Source organism: Triticum aestivum, chromosome 6D (genome assembly GCF_018294505.1).
Source record: "Triticum aestivum cultivar Chinese Spring chromosome 6D, IWGSC CS RefSeq v2.1, whole genome shotgun sequence".
Classification (NCBI taxonomy): Eukaryota; Viridiplantae; Streptophyta; class Magnoliopsida; order Poales; family Poaceae; genus Triticum; species Triticum aestivum.
In genome coordinates, this window is record NC_057811.1 from 259,035,680 (window position 1) to 259,056,108 (window position 20,429).

The following is a 20,429-nucleotide window of genomic DNA, read 5'->3' on the forward strand; positions in this document are numbered from 1 at the left end:
GAATAAATCATACACTCTGATTTCCATCTAATCACAGGAGCTGGTGCCTAGGCAGGATCAACCCACCTCATTCCCAGGCTCAGTGGCATCATATGTGAACACGCTTGACCAAATTGCACAAACAGGGTAATTCCAATCAAACCAAATTCACTAATAAGGTAATTCCAATCAAAGGTGATGGTGTTACTGTTGCTATGGGCAAGCAGGATGCGTAGTGCATGAAATCGTGATATGAGGAAGAAGTTCTGATAGCAGCCACGCCGCAGCCGAGGTCTGAGAATAACAGAGCAGATGGGGAGGGTACCGGGGTCGTTCGGGAGAGGGAGATCGAGTGACCACTGCTAGGGCACAGGAGACATCCGGCTCATGCAGTCCACGGATGCCGACGAGCGGATCCGGCAAGAAATTGTTGAACCCCGGAGATCGAGAAATTGTTGAACCTCGGGCCGACCCGCCTCGAACGCCACCACCACGGGGCGCATCGACCTTGAGCGAGCTCCGCGCCGCACTTGCGTGTTACCGCGATCTCAGCAAATCAGGTGGCTCGCGCGAGGAGGAGGTTCTTATAGGAGGAGGGCGGAGGAGTTGCCATCGTGGAGGAGGATTCCTCGAGTCCGGAGGACGGGTTGAAGAAGAGTCCTTTTTTGAAGCTAGGTGGAGAAGAGTCCTAGCTCAGACTTTTTTCCTTAGCTGCGGTTGGGCTGTTCGGCCCATAAGAGTCCTGGCCTAGTCTTCTACACTACTATTAAACAAGAAACATGGCGGACGAAAACTCTGCCAGGCCCACGCTCCCACAAAAGAAACAACCCACGTCCGCGCACAAGGGAAACAATCAAACCCACGTCTAATTTATATGGAGAGAAAAAAAAATCTACACTTCTTCTACACTACTATTAAACAAGAGAACATGGCGGACGAAAACTCTGCCAGGCCCACGCTCCCACAAGAGAAACAACCCACGCCCGCGCACAAGGGAAACAATCAAACCCACGTCCAATTTATATGGAGAGAAAAAAAAACAATCGCAAAAGGGAAACCACACGTCCGTTCCGCATGCATTGTTCAACAATACAGAAAGAAAGTTGCTAAATTAGCGGCAACCACTTTATTTTCCCCGCCGCCGCCGTCGTTCCGCGTTGCCATCCAGGCGTACAGGTTAACCCGCGGCATCGCTGCCCTGGGCATCCGGCGAGGCACCCGACCACGACGGCGACGACGAGCTCTTCGCCGACACAGGTGTCGCGCCCAGACTAGCTGAACTCCGTTGTCGTCCAGATGTCCAGGTTTACCTGCGCCATCGCTGCCCTGCGCAGACGGCAAGGCACCAGAGGACGGCTGCAACAACGAGCTCTTCGTCAATACAGGTACCGCCCAGACTGTCTGAACTTTGTTGCCATCCAAGCGTCCAGGTTGACCTGTGCCATCGCTGCCCTGCGCAGACGGCGAGGGACCTGACGACGGGTTCGACGAGCTGACCTGCCCTGCGTCATTCACGTCCGAGCTCTTCGCCAACAAAGGTGCCGCCCAGACTGTCTGAACTTCGCGAGGCTTTTACATGCCGCCGCCACCCAGACTGTCCCGTGCCATCGCCGCACTGCGTATACGACGACGTCACAGCGCCGATGAACTGCTCCGCAGGTGCACGCTTATTTGCCAACATGTTGCCAGTGTGATCCATTTGATTGATCCTCTTGCTTTTCTGCATATTATAATGATAAAAAACATGTTGGCATTCTATAATTCATCAAAAACAAGAATGACTCTTATGGCATGAGCATATGCTAACATGATCCCTATTGTACGTACTTGACCTAAACCTGAAATCGTACCATGAAGCCTTGGCAAATGCACATGATACTGACCTCACCTAAAAGCCTCACCAAGCTGCATATGGTTCACCCATTGCTCAGTTAAAGTAATATGAACTAAAAAAAGCCACACTTTGAAAGAGACCTAGATGAATAGTATTACAAACTACTACATGCTGTTACATTATGCCAAGTATATTAATGCAAATTGAATTAATTTGGGTAGCAGACCTAGATGAATAGTATTACAAACTATTATATTCTGTAGCATTATGCAAGTAAATTAATGCAAATTGAATTCATTTGGGTAACAGACGTAGATGAATAGTATTACAAATAACTACATCTTGTAGCATTATACTAAGTATATTAATGCAAATTGAATTCATTTGGGTAAGCAGAGGTACCACAAGAAAGCTCTGAAGGTAAACAGTTGGTGGGAGTTGATAAACAAAACTCTACTATGTCTGTATTCCGGTAATACTATTCCTTCAAAGATAGTTGTATGATAACACTCTTACATTCACAGGGTTGAAGGACTTCGTATGGCCCCTACCACTCTCAACTGCTGAATTGTGTCGTGATTTGCAGACCCTAAAGAAATAAAAAGGCAGATGGATAGAGAGCAATATGCACAAAATAGGGATGAGATTAATAAGAGACGGCGTGAGGCCTAGAAACAGAAAAAAAAATTGCCGCTGCCAAGATCAATGGCCTAAATAACAGAGTACACACACAGTTGGCTATGTCACAAGGTAACAATGATCAACTTCATGATATATGGCCCAGTTGTATTACTATATAATGATCTATTCTTCATATATTCAGACCGTAATGAGACTAATAATCGGATGGAAATGGAGTGGTATGCACAAAATAGAGAGGAAATATTAAAGCGACAACGTCAAACCCGCAAGCAAAATAAGCATATTGCTGCCGTCCTCAATGGCAGTAACATTGTGTCACACATGCCAGCTACCGGACAATTGGCAGTCACACAACTGCAGAACATAACATGTGCAGGTGGTGTAGTATCAAATTCCATGCATTTCAACAGAGACATCCTCGACGAAAAAGAGAATATTTATGAAGATGATGAGTCCAATTGGTTGCACAGAAATGATGCGTACCAGATGCAACGAATTTCAAGAAAAATGACACTCACCCAAATGTCAAACTGTTTGAGAACCCCCAACTCAGTACATTCGTCAACCTACATATCCCAGAAGAGTCTTAAAAAAAGGTTAGTTCATCGATTTTTTAATGGTGCTAAATTATCAAAAGTGTTTATTTCTTCTTTCTTTGGGCACTCTATAGTTGATTCAGGTACAAAGCCTTTTTATGGCATCAAACAACATCTACCAATCCAACATAATAATGATCACTCACACATTCAGTGATCAGCAAGTAAGAAAGTACCCTCTCTAATCACAAAAAGTCTTGTCTCTGTGACTGCATCCAAAGAAGTAGCACTATTTCTATTACCCGATAAATATATACTCTTTGTTGCTACAATTGTAGTCCAGTGTCTACGCACACAAGGTGCACATAAAAGAGGAATTGGGTCTTCTTATACTTTTTTGTTTTTCATTTTCCAGTATATAAATGAGGTCATCTTCTTCTATTATTAAATTTGCATATTAGATGGCTGTAGGTTAAGTATTGGACGTACTTCATAGCCTCCTCCTCGCAGCACTGCTCCAGAAATACAACAAGTTACACAGTGTCCAAAACTGAAAAGCAGTAAAATCCATTCACAGGAAATCAGGTAACATGGGGCTGAATTTGATTTTATAGGGCTACATGTAACCTGCCATGCGAGGATATGTGCTCTCGCATAGTGACCCTGCGACTGCGAGCCCGCTGTTCGGCTATCCTCTCACCTCTGTAACCCGGCAATCAGAACTCAATTCAGAACGAGATGGGAATTCAGTTGGATTTCCGACGAAGAACAAGATTTGTTCAAAGTTTTAGCACTGATGGGCGCAAACTAGCCATCTGCACATCAGAAGATCCACCAGTAACAAGGAGAAGCAGGGCAGCCAGCACAAACCTCCCGTGTCGCCTCTCTGCCTCCCCGCGGCGGCCCGGGACCGTTGTGTGGTGGCGCGCCAAGCGTCCCCGGCGACCCCTCCGTCCGCGCCCCTCGCGCTACTCCTCTCCCTCCGTCTACGCTGCCGGCTCCTGCGCCACTGCTCCTGCTCCTCCCCCTCCTCCGCGGCCGGGCGTACCGAGGCCGAGGCGGCGACCGGCGCGCGCGCGTATATGCGGCATCAGCGTTGTATTTGGCGTTGCCCACGACGGTGCGGATGGCGGAGGCGTTGGCGCAGGAGCAGCATGCCCAGGGACTCCTTCGCCGTAACCGCCGGGAGCACCGAGGACGGTAGCGGCGGCTTTTTTCCTGAGAGCGGCGGGGAGACATTGGAAGGGATAAGGTATGTGAAGTGTGTGGGTGTGGAGAACTGAGAGGAGGCAGCGAGGGGCGTGTCCAATTTTTTTTTCATCGATTCCTTTTCTTTTTATTATCACTGGCCTTTTTCGTCATTCTGTTTACAGTGATGCTACACACCACACCGAATGCACGATTTATGCACGATGAGTCAGCTCGGCCTTTCATTATGTCTGCGAATCTACTTTACAACCGACAGTTCTGTGACCGATCCTTGCACAACAGTCAATCCGGTGGTGTGCTGCAGTTTTAGTTTATGGTTGGATGGTTGGATATGTAGCATCGTCCAAACATCGTGCAATAAAGTCGTCTGCATAGCAGCTCTCTTATGTCTGATGCATGGATCAGTACCCTAGGATTAGTTGTCGTACAAGAATCGGCTGCAAACTGTCGTGCGTAAAGTAGTTTTGTTCTGTTTATATTACTCCCTCTGTTAAGATCTTACATTATGGAACGGAGGGAGTAGTTATCTAATTTTTCTATTGAAAGTTGACGTGTGGGTGCAATCTTTTTACAGGACTCTGTCATGATTGTTTTCATAGTTTATAGAACTTTTTGTTGAGGATAAATCATGTAGGTCATTTTGTGGCCTCTTGATGTTAAATTTCATGGAATACTTATGGGAGATATTTCGACACTTTTGAAAAGATATATTTTGCATCATATCATAATACTTATTATTTTATGAAGTAGCACTATTTAAAAACTAAGTCGTATTACTTGACTTTAGTTTCATAGGGCATATTTAGAACAAAATTAGTTGTTATTTTAGTAGATTGAGAATCGAATAATGATGATATAAGAAATCCGGATCCAGGCATGACACATATGCACATGGCTCAATATCAATGACTCACTAAAGAGAAATAAGATTTAAAATAGATGTTTCTATTATAGATTATGATACGTGCATTGCACGTGCAAGTCTACTAGTAACGTAAAACCAATCAAGCGAGTCATTTTTTTAGTATCGGCAGAAACACTGAACGAAGCGATTTTTAGGTACGAAAACGTATTACGAACGATATTTAAGTACGGGAAGCGTATTGCGATGGTGAGCGTGCGGGCAGAAGCGATAGCTTATTATTATTATTATTATTATTATTATTATTATTATTATTATTAGGGAAAGATAAAAAATACGATTGGGACTGAATAATACTCCCTTCGTTCCAAAATAGATGACTCAATTTTGTACTAATTTTAGTATAAAATTGGGTCATCTATTTTGGAACGGAGGGAGTACTACTACTGTAGTAGTACGCGTTGTCGCATCGTTGACCAATAGCTCCCCTTTGACACTTCTCCCCATGATATCCATCTTCTGTGCTTGCACGGCTCGCCACTCGGAAAGAGGCGACCACGCGTCTCCGCCCCCACCATGGATCCGCAGGAGGATGGCTTCTTCTACTCACACCATGGCGCGTGCCATGCCGATTCCAGGTTCTCGTGCCCACGCCACTTCTTATTTATTCATTATTCTCCTGTTTATATACCTGAAATAAATTAGGTTCCGGTCCCGGACCTTCAATCAAAACTGATAACAGCTTTTTGCTCGAATATGAGGAGTTCTGGAGGGAAATGGGTTTCGCCGATTCTGCAATGCTAATTTCATGATGCAAACCGGCAGCTTCAGTAGTCGAATTCAGTGGATATCTGCAGCGTTGGCAATGCCACTATTTTGTTAGATGACGCGTTGGGTTTATCCGAAGTTAAATTTTACACAGCGCTTATACTCCAAGAAGTCATCTTTGTGCATAGGATTTATGGCTACTAGGATAAGACATGCTTGAGTGAAAATATTTTCCATTAGCAAATTGATGATGGAGATCCACAGTACAAATTTCATCATATGCCAATGCTTCTCTTGCCTTGACGTGCTGACGAGATTTTATAGAAAACAATTGCTACTCATACATCTAAATATTGTATCTGCTGACAACAACTGTTCCTTCTTTTGTTCACAGTCAAGGGACGGAATGTAAAGCCCAGAGTTCGATTACCGCTCGCAAGGTTCACAAGGCTGACTGTGAGAGAATGCGACGAGACAAATTGAATGAGCAGTTCATGGAATTGGGAACCACACTTGGTATGATGCAGCAGCTTGTCTCGTGCACAAAACTTCATTATTGCTACTCGTAGGACATTTAGGCATTTTTTTTCTTCGCTCTGGCTGCTTCTATTTATTCTGATGGAACATATATAGTGTGAAGTTGCAGTTCGCATAGAGAAAGAAATATACTTTAAAACTATATTCTATGAGCAGTTACTTTAAAGCAGTTGAGTTGAAGGGTTTACATATTTATCCTTATACTACTAACAACAACACCAATGTTTCACGTAACTACCATCCAATTGCAGGTATGCAAAGCTCACGATCTCTGCATTTTTTTTAATTCTTAGCATTTCTACTATTCCAGCTCAGCAAGGAAAATGTGTTTGAAATTTGGGAAGCTACTTGACCTGATAAAACCTACGAGGCCCTAGTAATTGTGGACGACTGGAGATTCGTTTCTTCTTGACCGCTTGGGGTTCAATCCCTTTTGACACATTCGACCTGATGGCTGTTTGGGTTTATGTGATATAATTTCTTAGCAGGATGGGCTTGAGGGATGTCATGGTTGGTCTAGTATTTGTAATCTCGTCTTCCCCTAATTGTGTCACTCCCTTTGAAGAACTCGCCTGTTCCTTTTCCTGGTCAATTTTTTCTTAATTTTGGTTTTTTTTATTCAACCATCTGTAGTAACTTTTACGTTTATAAAATATAGAATCATCAATAGTATCCATTTGATATCAGGAAATGCCTCAATTCTTGTTTGGATGGAATACCAACACCTATTATCCTCTGGTTGCTATAAATTGGCTGCTTTCTGGCATGAACTTAACTCTGATTGGTGCAGCAGTTCTGTTATCCTAGCCAGCTGAATTCTTGGGTGTACCCTTGTACATACAATATAGATATTTACTCCCTCTGATGAGGAACAAGATGAGAGAAAAAGAAGAAGAGAGAAAAACACATGCCAGATCTGTTTGGGTACTTCTAGATACTTCCACTCTAGTGTAGTATTTCTTTTCTTTTCTTTTCTATCCTACCTACTATTTTCTATAGTCTTCTAGTTGTGAGTAGCTATGAGTAGAATGGTGAAACTTAAATAATATTTTCTAGAGTATTCCAACTATAAGTACAAGTATGTGAAGGCTTCCCAAAGCCCTATAAATAGAGGTCCTCACCTCTACTTTGAACCGAGACTATGTACCCACCATCTATAATAGAACTTGTTGTTCTTATCTAAGATCTTGGAGTAGATCTTGTGCTCTAGGAGTTCTGGGTTGAACTCTTACTGCCATATGGGCCTACATTCGCCTTTAGAGCGATATCTAGCGCAGCACGTTGAAGTTGTTCCTTCAACACTTGTGTTGTACACATTGTAGCAACAAGGTGGAGTTGCTCCTCCACAACCTTTGTGCTGCTTCAGGTGGCATCAGAGCCTCGGTGACCCATACTAGTTCTTGCTGTCCTCTTTGAGAGCAAGCTGCAGCAAGCAATGGAGCAATTGGAGAAGAGGATGGATGCTCCAGAACAACAAATCAAAGAGCTGCGTGAAGATCTTAATCAGAGATTTGACCAGCTAGTTGAGATGATAAGAAAGGGTGCCCCCTGCTACAAATGAAGGTGATTCATCTAAAGAAGAAGAAGATGTTCATCTAAGAAGAAGGAGAGGTAATCTTGGAGCAAGACCGCCACAACAACATGTTGTTCAACGTGCTTCAAGAAGGCCAATTTATGTTGAAGCTTCTGAAGATGAAGAATATGATGATATCCTTGAAGAACCAGATCTCTACGCATACCGGAGAGTACCCAACCCTACATATACAAGAGATACATACAAGGTGAAAGCTGAGATCCCAACTTTTAATGGAAATGTTGATATTGAAGGGCGCCTAGATTGGTTATATGAAGTGGAGACTTTCTTTGAGGTCATGGAGGTTTCGGAAGATCGTAGAGTTCCTTTGGTCGCATACAAGCTGAAAGGAGGAGCCGGTGCATGGTGGCATCGTGTTCAAGAAGAGCGCCGTAGGCTGAGAGGAGAACCTCGTGTGAGAACTTGGCGACAAATGAAAAGCCTCTTATAAGGGAGATTTTTGCCCGCTGATTATGACCAGATCCTATTTATCCAATTCCAAAATTGTGCTCAAGGAAATAGGACTGTTTCAGATTACATGGAGGAGTTTCTAAGGCTACAAGTGAGGTGCAACCTTGCTGAAACTGAAGATCAACAAGTTGCAAGGTACATCAATGGTCTCAATGATGCTATTCAAGATCGATTGATGATGCAACAAATCTGGTCAATTGATCAAGCACAAGCTCTAGCCTTAAAGGCCGAGAGGTTTGTGAGGACAAGAAAGGCGACTAAGGCTCCATATCCTCCACATCCTCATGCCGAAGGCTCGTCTAGGAGTCAGCCTAATAGAGTGGAAGAAAAGACTGCTCCACCAAAGGCAAAATGACCCATCCAGAAGCAAACTAGAAGCAAGGATAAGTCCAATGAAGGCCCGAAGTGCTATAAATGTGGTGAAGAGGGACACATATCTAGCGGTTGCCCACTAAGGAAATTTGTTAACACAACTATCCATGATGGTGAAGGCGATGAGGAAGAATACGAATCTGAAGATGTAGAGGGACAAGAGGTTTGTCAAGAAGAAGGTGAAGAGGTGGTATGTGTGATTCAGCGTCTCCTATGTTCCAGACCACAACCTGATGACACACAACGGAAGAAAATATTTGAGAGCAAATGCACAGTGAATGGCAAGGTATGCAAATTAGTGATTGATAGTTGCAGTTGCGAGAATCTTATCTCCCAGAAGTTGGTGAACCATTTAAAGCTTGATACTCATGATCATCCAAACCCCTAGACTATTGGGTGGATCAAGAAAGGAGTGAATATGAGGATCACCAGAAAATGCAACCTGCCACTTTCTTTGGGCAAGCATTATCGCTCAAATGTGTTGTGTGACGTAGTTGATATGGACGCTAGCCATGTTCTTCTTGGGAGACCTTGGCAATTTGATGTGGATACTACACACAAGGGCAAGGAAAATTCTTACTATTTCATTTGGAACAAGAGAAAGATCATTATTTTACCAAACAAAACTGAAGGTAATACCTCTAAGGAGGAGGGGAAAACTATGTTAACCATCTCTCATACCTCTCCTGAGTTTATGGAAGACTTGAAGGAGGCAGATTTGTATGCTGCACTTGTTGTAAAAGGAGAAGAGCACATGACTGTTGAAATTCCAGCAAAGGTACGTGGTTTATTGGCAGAATTTTAGAACATACTTGGAGAGCCACAAGGCCTACCACCGATGAGAGGAATTCAACATAGGATTGACTTAATTCCAGGAGCAAGTCTTCCTAATCTTCCACACTATCGAATGAGCCCAAAAGAGCATGATATATTGAAGGAGAAAGTGGAGGAATTACTGCAAAAGGGGCGCATTCGAGAACGTAATAGCCCATGTGCTGTACCAGCCCTGCTCGCGCCAAAGAAAGATGGGTCTTGGCGCATGTGTACGGATAGTAGAGCCATTAACAAGATCACCGTAAGGTATAGATTCCCTATTCCCCGTCTGGATGATATGCTGAATCAGCTTAGTGAAGCAAGAGTGTTCACAAAGCTGGATTTAAGAAGTGGATATCATCAAATCCGTATTAGACCCGGGGATGAATGGAAAACAGCCTTCAAGACAAAAGAAGTGTTGTTTGAATGGCTAGTCATGCCATTTGGGCTCTCAAATGCAAACCTTTATGCACTTGATGAATCAAGTCCTTCGGCCCTTCTTATCCCACTTTGTTGTGGTCTATTTCGATGACATCTTGATCTATAGCAAAGATGAGGATGAACACTTTGATCACATTCCAAAGGTGCTAGAAGTACTAAGGGAAAATGAGCTCTACGTCAACTTAAAGAAATGTGTTTTCCTACAAACACAACTTCTTTTCCTAGGATTCATCATAGCATGTGACGGTATTCGTGTTGATTACTCTAAGGTTGAAGCAATCCGAGAATGGCCAACTCCGAAGACCATTTCTGAGGTAAGAAGTTTTCATGGCCTTGCAACTTTCTATAGGCGACCTGTGAAGAATTTCAGCACTATCATGGCACCAATTACCGAGTGCCTGAAGAAAGGAAAGTTTCAATGGACAGAGCGGCTGAAGCTAGTTTCAATGAGATTAAGCAAAAACTTCAGCAAGCTCCTGTATCGGTGCTACCTAATTTCAACAAGACTTTTGAGTTGGAGTGTGATGCAAGTGGAGTAGGCATTGGAGTTGTTCTATCTCAAGAAAGGAAGCCCATTGCTTTCTTTAGTGAGAAGTTAAGTGAAGCTAGGCAGAAATGGAGTACCTATCAACAAGAATTGTATGTCGTTTTTAGAGCATTGAAAACTTGGGAAGTCTATTTGCTGCCTAAAGAGTTCATTGTTTATAGTGACCATCAATCATTGAAGCATTTTAGAAATCAAAAACATGTTGACCGCATGCTAGCAAGATGGACACCATATCTCGAGAGGTTTAACTATCTCATCGTGCATAAATCTGGAACAACTAACCGAGTGGCCGATGCTTTGAGTCGCCGTGCATGCCTCTTGACTTCTTTTGAGGCTGAACTTCCAGGCATGGATCAAATACAAGATTTGTATGAGGATGACAAAGACTTTGGCCATGTTTGGGTAAAGCACACAAGGGGCCAACCATTAGGTGATGACTATTTGGTGCAAGATGGGTATCTCTTAAAAAATGATCGTTTGTGCATTCCAGGAAGTTCTTTACATGACAAGCTGGTTAGAGAACTCCATTCAAGTGATCTTAGTGGCCATGTTGGACGGGACATGTTAAGTACGTAATGGGCCTAATGGGCCTGGGCTGGCGGTATAGCCCGTTAGTCTTAGGGTTAATTATAGATAAGGGTCGCTTGCTTAGGGGTCAAGTAAGCCTTGCTGGGGAGTCAAGTAAACCTCTCTATATAAGGGGAGGAGATGTATCAATCTAATCAAGCAAGAATTAAGAAGGAAATCCCTTCCCTCTTGCCCGGCCGTAGGCAAAAAGGCCCCCGGCTGGCCCTCTCGCGCCCTCCTTCTAGCAGCACCATAACAATTTGGTATTAGCTTTCCCGGATTCGGTCATGTCCAGCCCTCCACCGAGTTCTTCCCACTCGCCGCCGCCGCACACCTACCTGCCGCCACCAGCGTCTTCATCGGCGCTGCTGCCCCACACAGCAGGCGCACCGGCATTGGGTGTGCTGGCATCCTCAGGGCGATTGCACCCTCTACCCCGGCGTCGTCTGCCCTCGTCCTCACCTCGGAGCAGATGACAGCCGCAATCCTGTACAGCAGGCCGTGGCGGGCATTAGGGCTTTCCTCGTCGGGCCCTATGTGCCCCAGCCGCATCCCCAGCAGCCACCTCCTCCGCCGCCACACCAACAGCAGCTACCCCCACCGCCGCCGCCCTTGGACGTGACCACGGCGCCGGTCATCTCGTACCAGTATGGGATGCCCTACGACGGGACTGCGACGACCTCGTTCCCATCAGCGCCGCCCCCATACCAGGGCGTCCCCATCCAGCAGATCAAGTTCCCGCCGTCGCCGTCACCGCTTCCGGCTTGGATCACTACCCGCCACATGTCGGCGGCGGTGAGGCTGCAGGCTGCTGTGCTTGGCATCCCAGCGCGTCAGCATGTGCGGGAAATGCGTGGTCTGCAGCTGCCGCTCCTCCTAGTTGCGCTTCGCTGCACAAAGGACCTCGATCTCGTCCGCTGCGTCGGGTATCTTGGGCATGTGGTCTTCCCCATGGGCGGCGGGCATGCTGTTTTCCCCACGGACAGCGACCTCAAAGTCTGCGACATTGGCGGTTGGGGGGGCGCACCCCTCCTCGCCATTCTCCATCGAAAGCCCTCCACTCTTCTCTATGCGGTGCAGACCAACAGCCGTCCGGCGGGGAGAAGGCATGGTGTCACCGACAGGAGCGCACCGCGTAGCACCACTGCATTCCGCCGCCGGCCGCCACGAGAGCGCCTCTGCTGGTCGCTCTTGTGACCACTTCCAGGTGGCCATACACATGCACTCCTTTTGTCCAGATGGTGTCCATGGGATCCAGGTGGCTGTACACGTGCACGTCCGATGTGCGGATGGTGTCCACTTTATGTTCAGGGGTCCAAAATAAAGCGTCCCAGTCCATTTCAGGTTGAGAGTAATAAAACAAGCTGAGATGTAAAAGGCTTGTTTTTAGGTGTTCGGTTTGTGTTAAGTCGAGTCATGGTTATAAGTTGGTTAGGTTGCAGCTCGAGGACAAGCTGCATGTCCAGGTGGGGTGTAGTGTTAGAGTACGTAATGGGCCTGGGCTGGCGGTATAGCCCGTTAGTCTTAGGGTTAATTAGAGATAAGGGTCGCTTGCTTAGGGGTCAAGTAAGCCTTGCTGGGGAGTCAAGTAAACCTGTCTATATAAGGGAAGGAGATGTATCAATCTAATCAAGCAAGAATTAAGAAGGAAATCCCTTCCCTCTTGCCCGGCCGTGGGCAAAAAGGCCCCCGCCGGCCCTCTCGCGCCCTCCTTCTAGCAGCACCATAACAGGACAAGATTATCGCTAACCTGGAAGCTCACTACTTTTGGCCACAACTAAAGAAAGATGCTGGAAAGTTTATTCAGCGATGCCCCATACGTCAAACCTGCAAAGGCCAAGTCCAGAACTCGGGGTCATACATGCCTTTGCCTGTTCATGTTGCTCCATGGGAGGACATCTCTATGGACTTCGTCTTGGGCTTGCCAAGAACAAGATGAGGAAGTGATCATGTGTTTCTGGTTGTGGATAGATTCTCTAAGATGGCTCATTTCATCCCATGCCGCAAGACAATGGATGCTCATCATGTGGCAAACCTATTCTTTCGAGAAGTGGTTAGACTTCATGGAGTTTCAAGGTCCATCGTCTCAAACCATGATAGCAAGTTTCCTGCTGCATTTTGGCTCACTTTGTGGAAGCAATTCAGCACTGAATTAAAATTTTCTAGCACTGCTCATCCACAAACAGATGGGCAAACGAAAGTGGTGAACAAGTTTTTGGGTAATCTAATCCGTTGCATTTGTGGAGAAAGAAAGGGACAATGGGATATGGCTTTATCTCTTGCAGAATTCTTCTACAATAACTCTAAAGCATAGATCCACAGGGAGGAGTCCTTTTTCCAGTGTCTACACTAATGTTCCAACACACGTGGTGGACCTGGTGAAGCTACAATCAAAGGGAAACTCAAAATCAGCATTGTCCTTTGCTGATAATTATACTGAGTTATTTGAAGAGATTCGTGGTGCTTTCGAAGCACAAAATCAGAAATATAAACAACTTGCTGATTGCAAAAGGAGGCCAAAATTATTCCAAGTTGGTGATAAGGTGATGGTCTACCTCCGAAAAGAGAGGTTGCCTTTAGGTGTCAAGGGGAAGCTTAGGCAGCGAAGGTATGGGCCCTTCTCTATCGTGAGGAAGATAAATGATAATGCTTATGTGATAGATCTTCCAGCGACATGGGCATATCCAACACTTTCAATGTTGCGGACTTGACTCTCTGCCATCCAGAAGAAGCACTCTATGACGATAACTCGAGGGCGAGTTCCAAACAACCAGGGGAGAATGATGAGGAACAATAGATGAGAGAAAAAGAAGAAGAGAGAAAAACACATGCCAGATCTGTTTGGATACTTCTAGATACTTCCACTCTAGTGTAGTATTTCTTTTCTTTTCTATCCTACCTACTGATTTCTAGAGTCTTGTAGTTGTGAGTAGCTATGAGTAGAATGGTGAAACTTAAATAATGTTTTCTAGAGTATTCCAGCTATAAGTAGAAGTATGTGAAGGCTTCCCAAAGCCCTATAAATAAAGGTCCTCACCTCTATTTTGAACCGAGACTATGTACCCACTACCTATAATAGAACTTGCTGTTCTTATCTAAGATCTTGGAGTAGATCTTGTGCTCTAGGAGTTTTGGATTGAACTCTTGCTGCCATATCGGCCTACATTTGCCTCTAGAGCGATATCTAGCGCAACACATTGAAGTTGTTCCCCAAACACTTGTGCGGTACACATTGTAGCAGCAAGGTGGAGTTGCTCCTCCACAACCTTTGTACTTTAGTGATCTAAACACTCTTATATTTCTTTACAGAGGGAGTACTTACTGTGTTTTCTGGAAACTGTGCAGTATTGCAGTCTAAAGTGTGGGCTATTTGATGAGCGCGAGTTATAGGTGGGTTGGACAAGACATTTAACTTCTGACTGGCATGTATGATCTACCCATGCATGCTTGAAAATATCTTATGATATGTGGATGTTAATCAAGTATAATAATAGAATTTAGCATGTTACAATTTGAGTTGGTACTTAGTGGAAAGGATGAAACTGTATGGCCACCCATAGAATTTCCTAGTCATATTTCTATTATTAAATAGTAAGCAAAAACAAAGGAATGTGCAGGGTTGTTACATAATTTCACAGGGTGGGTAACACATGAGCCGTCTCAAGAAGGTGACTATGCTTGCGCTCAGCCACACAATTTGAGCATGAGCACCATGACAAGAGGACTGGGCAAGAGTACTCTACTCAGCAAGGACACAACGCAACATCTTGGAGATGTACTCGGCAGCAGGCTGAGCAAGAAACACACGAATAAGCCTAGAGAATTGAGTGTGAAGCATGGCAGCAAAACACTTGTAGATAGATAGAACCTCACTATGAGAAGACAAAAAAGAAAGCCAAGTGTAGCGAGAGAAGTTATCTGTAAAAATAATATAGTATCGATGCCCCCCTTTCAAAGCGAAGGGAGCCGAACCCCATACACCGGAATGAACTAAATCAAAAGGATGCCAAGACACCGACTCACTAGTATGATAGTGTAGTCGAACCTGTTTGCCAACCCTACAACCCTGACACTCTTAAGAGACATCTCCTGAGACAGACCCAGAAGACCTCGACGAACTAAAGACGACAGGCGAGAACAACAAAAATGACCGAGTCGATGATGCCACTGTTGGAAGGAGCCGATAGCGGAAGCGGCGAAAGCAAAGGGACTAGCGATAGTGGTAGCTGTGGAAGGAACATGAAGCCAGTCTAACTTCCAAAAGCCTTGAGAGTCATCGGCGGCGAGGGCCAGCCCGAACCAGAGCATGCGTGCGACAGTTCTGAACAGAACAAGAATCAATGTCAACAATGACGCGTCAACCAGAGTCAGTAAGCTGACCAACAGAAAACAAGTTCATGGTAGGGAACAGAAAAATAAGTGGTAAGAGCATCTTGACTAACAACAAAAAGACTAGGTGGACGAATCAAATGACATATGAAAGGAAGATTCATAAGCCAGAACCCATGGGGATGTACCTGACAGCTTAGATGGTGGTCGCTTAGTGCCAGAAGCAGCAGTCACATAACCTGTAGCACCCATCGAAGTCTCAATATTCTGCTCGGTCAATGAGACAACTGAGGGTGTCGGAGTAGGATCACGAGTCCTAGAAGATATGCGCTCCTTGTTGCACATGTGGCGTTTCTTGAAACAATCAGACTCGAGTTGACCATACCTATTGCAGTAGCCGCAATGAGTATGAGCGCGACCCTCACCACCAAGAGTAGGCATGGGCGGCGGAGCACTGGAGCGTGAAAGAGTTGGTTCAAGCAGCGAGCACAGAGGGAACCCCAAGTAAACCAACACCATGAAGGCAAATGTCCGCAACACGAATCTCGGAAAGCGCCTCCATAAGAGAAACACGGCCATGAACTAACAACCACATCACGAGCATCATCATCAAACTACTAAGTGTAAGCAGACAGGTCATCACCGTACGTGTGAAGAGCCTCTTGATAGTTCAAGGCCTGCTGGTCATAAGCATCAACTGCAACATCACCAACAACCTTAGCTGCATTCTTACCAGCCTGAGAAGCATACGCGACAAGAGACATTGGCATCAGCGGGGTAGGTGTAAGTGCATCTAGTGCCCCTTAGTGATTTTGGTGTATTGAAGACTTATAGGTTAAGGGACTAATGTGTTTGTGAGTGTACACATGTCTATAAGTCTATGAGGAGTTTGATATTTACAGAGAAAGTCGACCCCTAAAAATGAATATCTTCGATTGAAGACTTTGGATTTCTGAAGACTTACTGAAGACTTTGAAAGTGAAGAAATTGGTGTGACCTTGAAGACTTGGTATTCATTCGAGGAACATGAAGCGGGAAGACTTTTGTTTTCGTAGTTTCGTTTTCTCTTTCTTGAGTCATAGGAAACACCGTACTGTTAAAGGGGGTCGAGGAAATTCTAAGAAAAAATTTCCAAGTGATGCTCAACTCAAAATCCTACACCTACCAATCCCTTCGAGTGAAGCCATTGGAAATCTCATGCAGCTCAGTCAAATTTCTTCAGTGACAGAGACGAAGTTCTTCTGGTCTCTGAGGAATTTGTTCTGACTGAGGAGTTAGGAATTCGCCAGTGCGGATTGCCTACAAGTGAGGAACATGATAGCCCTGAGGAATTTGATAGTCAAATTTTCGACCATTGCTGTGCTACGCGCGAGCTGTCCCAAAATATCTTCCCACCTAACGGTCATATCATTGAAGGGCATTTATGTCTTATCATGTCGGGCTGCTCCCTAGGCTATAAATAGCCGCCCCCCTACAACCACTAGCTGGTTGGCTGCTCCGAGAGAAACTGACACTTGTCATTTGAGAGCATCCCATCCTCCGAGGACTTTGAGCGAAAATCATCAAGTGAGGAAAACTTAAACCCAAACACCTACAAACCCAAAGTGATTGAGCATCACTGAAGAGATTGATCCTGTGTGGATCCGACGCTTGTTACCTTTGAAGACTGTGCATCTTCCAGACGGTTAGGCATTATGGTCTAGAGCATCCAAGAGGAAATTGTGGATCGCCGAGTGACTGAGTTTGTGAAGGTTTGGAAGTCACCTGAAGACTTACCACGAGTGATTGGGCAGGGTCTGTGTGACCTTAGCTCAAGGAGAATACGGTGAGGACTGTGTGTCCTTAGGTTTAAATACCTAGCCGCTCCAACCAGACGTACAACTATCACAGCAGTTGGAACTGGTCTACCAAATCATTGTCTTCACCAAGCCTACTGGTTCTATTTCCTCAACTCTTTCATTTCCTCATTACTGTGTTGTGTGCTTGTTCATATCTGTTTAAAGACTTTGACTGAAGACTTTCTCAATTTCCTCAGTTCAATTTCTTCAGTCTATTTGTCTTCATCATGTTTTATCCTGTGCTTATGCTTCCTGTACTCTTTGTCTGTTTTTCATTTCATCATGATGTCCATGTTTATGTTATGTCATGTATGCATCTGAGTACTTATTCCGCTGCAAGTAGTTCTTCGCTTAGGAATTTCCTCACCCTGAAATTCCTCAGTGAAGAATTCATAAAAATCGCCTATTCACCCCCCCCCTAGTCGACTTAACGCACTTTCAATAGGAGACATAGGAGGAACTGGGAGCGGTGGACCGGAAACCTCACTAGAAAGAATGTGATACGGGGTAAGCCTTGTAGGTGGCTCATTCTTCACAAATTGGAGATGGATACACGAAGAACACGGAACAAAACCACAAGAAAACACAAGCCAAAACACTAATTGGACAATATCCATACTGAGCATCCCCTAAATCACAAGCCAATACAAGAGATGCATCTAGATTCAAGAACAACAAAGGAAATAAAGATAACTAGGGTAGTTCTTCCCTAATCTCTAAGAGATTGAAGATCTTGATAACCCAAAGGGAGTAATCCCTTTGGGGGTCTTGCTAACCATGGAAGGTTCTTCTCCACTTGGGAGGTCTTTGTTCCTCTAAGAGAAGATACAAGGAGAAAAGCTCTCTCAAGATCTAATTTATGCTTTGCTAACCCTGACGAGGAGGTTGGGGAGAGAGGGGATACATGGCCCAAGGCCTGATCTCCACGCAGGTAGGGGCGGCCGGATGTCCTGGTTGGTGGCGAGATAGTCCGGGTTGCTAGCCGGACAATCCAACTGCTGACACGGTCTTTGCTCCGAGCTGGCTTAGGTTTTGGGCACACAATAACCTCTAGGGGCCGAACGAAAGGTCAGAGGGCCTCAATGTCCGGCTCGGTTTTTTGGTAGTAATGTTACATGTGCTTCATGTCGAATGTCCGGGTTGGAAGCCGAACGTCTATTGAAGTTGGGGCAGCCTTTTTCCTTCTCTGTCGTGCGCTTCCGCCTCTGCTTCCACACTTCCCTCATAGATGGTCCAGGGGTACTCTTGTGCTTGTGCTCCTCCTCGACTCGCGGGAAGCTCGGCTCAAACCTATGCATGCACGAGAGGAAGCGGTCAAGTAGTATATCATCCAAGAAGGAACCAAGTAGACACACATAAATGATAGAATTCATCTTAGGATATGTGATGCGTGGGTTCCTTGACAATGGAGCCAAAGCCATGGTAATGACCCTAGGGTGCTCTGCCCTAGAGACAAAGGCCATTCATATGAACGCGCATAAAAGGCAGTGAACTCAGTGTAGTTAGTAGCATCAAAAATCACTGGACAACGAGGGATACCGACATAGCCCATATTAGTCTAGATTTACTTCCTTGTACCCCAAGTCCCTTGTACTATACATTCGTCCCTTGTGCTATGCAATAAAGACAAGTTGCTCTTCTAATACTATCAACCCCTGGCGTTGTGGCAATACAACCAAGTTTAGAGAGCTATTCATCGCGTACAACTCTCGACTTCCCGGAATGTCTTGTCGTTGTGCTGGACCCAGGATGGCCAGTACACTTCCATGACTTGCTACAACAATGTCTTCCATGGAGCGGTGGCATAGGTTTCTTGGAAATTTAGTTGGAAGTCTTGCCCTCTGCACATAGGAAAAGTTCTTATTGGGCTCACCTGCTTACCGGGTGTTCCTTCTCGCAGACCCTTTGGTAGGAGGTGCTATCCTAGATCCAATCGACCACTACTGCCGTTGAGTCCTCAGATTGGTGGCAGCAGACCGCTCTCTCCACCCCTACCACTGTGAGAAAGGGCACCTCCATGGTGGTCGATCATGTCTTGCTGGATTTGGAAGCAGTCCTGGGCATTTCTATACAATTTCAGTGGCCTTTCTGATCATGGTTGTCTTATGTAGGATTTACTAGCATAATTGCCCGTGTGTTGCAATGGGATAATAAGTATTGATGTATCATGTTGTGGAATAAACACTGTAAATGATCATTCCCTAAAATTAAGGCATACACTGAAAAAATATAGATTACAAACTAAAAAGAACCCATTTTTTTGGATTATTGGTGCATATGAATGAGGGTATGATAACCCTTCAAACTATGATAAGCCAAATGTACTTCAAACTATGATAACCCAAATGTTTGGATTTTTGGTGCATATGGATGTGTTTTGGAAGAAGAGAGTGCCAATCTGAACTAAATCTTCAAGGCGATTGATAGCATGGGAAGATGCCACTTGGTAGTGGCTTCATCGTCCGTCTTCGATGTATAATCATGGTAGAGTAGTGAGATCATTAGATGGAGAGGATTACAACAGTGTGGCAGATGGGACAGGAGGATCCAGGGGAGGGGTATTGCGGATGAAAAACATTATCCATTTGTCAGCTGCTGGAACCTCAATCTCTATGTATAAAATCAATAAATCTCGGATTAGATGTCTCCTCTATCTCTCTCTTAGTATAAATCGCAACATGCCTCGCGCCCAGACTGGGAGACATGGTTAGGCGCAACCAGAACGCTTTCATCCCGGACGGAGCCTGCACGACAACTTTGTCCTCGTCAAGCAATCGATGAAGCTGCTGCACCAACTAGGGGCTCCGAGAGTGATGCTCAAGCTAGACCTGACGCGAGCCTTCGACTCCCTATCTTGGCCCTTCCTTTTCGAGGCTCTTGGCCAGTACGGATTCGGACCTCGCTTCAGGGAGTGGCTTGTGATCTTGCTATCATCATCGAGCACTCGGATCCTGATCAATGGAGAGCCGGGACCGCCAGTTTGGCATCGCTGCGGGCTGCGTCAGGGCGACCCTGTATCTCCGCAGCTCTTCGTGCTCGCCGTGGACATCCTTGGGTGCCTGATCAGCCGCGCCCACGACGTCGGCATCTTGCAGCGGCTGCACCCCCGAC

General features: G+C 45.3%; 1 protein-coding gene and 1 long non-coding RNA gene across 2 annotated transcripts in view; one reads left to right on the forward strand and one right to left on the reverse strand.

The window, feature by feature from the left end:
- Positions 1-3,419: 3,419 nt before the first annotated feature.
- LOC123141465 (uncharacterized) lies at positions 3,420-4,247 on the reverse strand. Its single transcript, XR_006470318.1, has 2 exons — positions 3,862-4,247; positions 3,420-3,693 (listed from the first exon to the last, which is right to left on the reverse strand). It is a non-coding gene; the product is annotated as an uncharacterized lncRNA (long non-coding RNA).
- A 1,326-nt stretch (positions 4,248-5,573) lies between these two features.
- Positions 5,574-20,429, forward strand: part of LOC123141466 (transcription factor bHLH121-like) — a gene marked incomplete at its 3' end in the record, with an annotated part of 33,523 nt that continues 18,667 nt past the window's right edge. Inside the window, exons 1-2 of the mRNA XM_044560597.1 lie at positions 5,574-5,700; positions 6,225-6,346. Coding sequence (XP_044416532.1) covers positions 5,639-5,700; positions 6,225-6,346 — 184 coding nt within the window. The remainder of the gene's footprint in view (positions 5,701-6,224; positions 6,347-20,429) is intronic.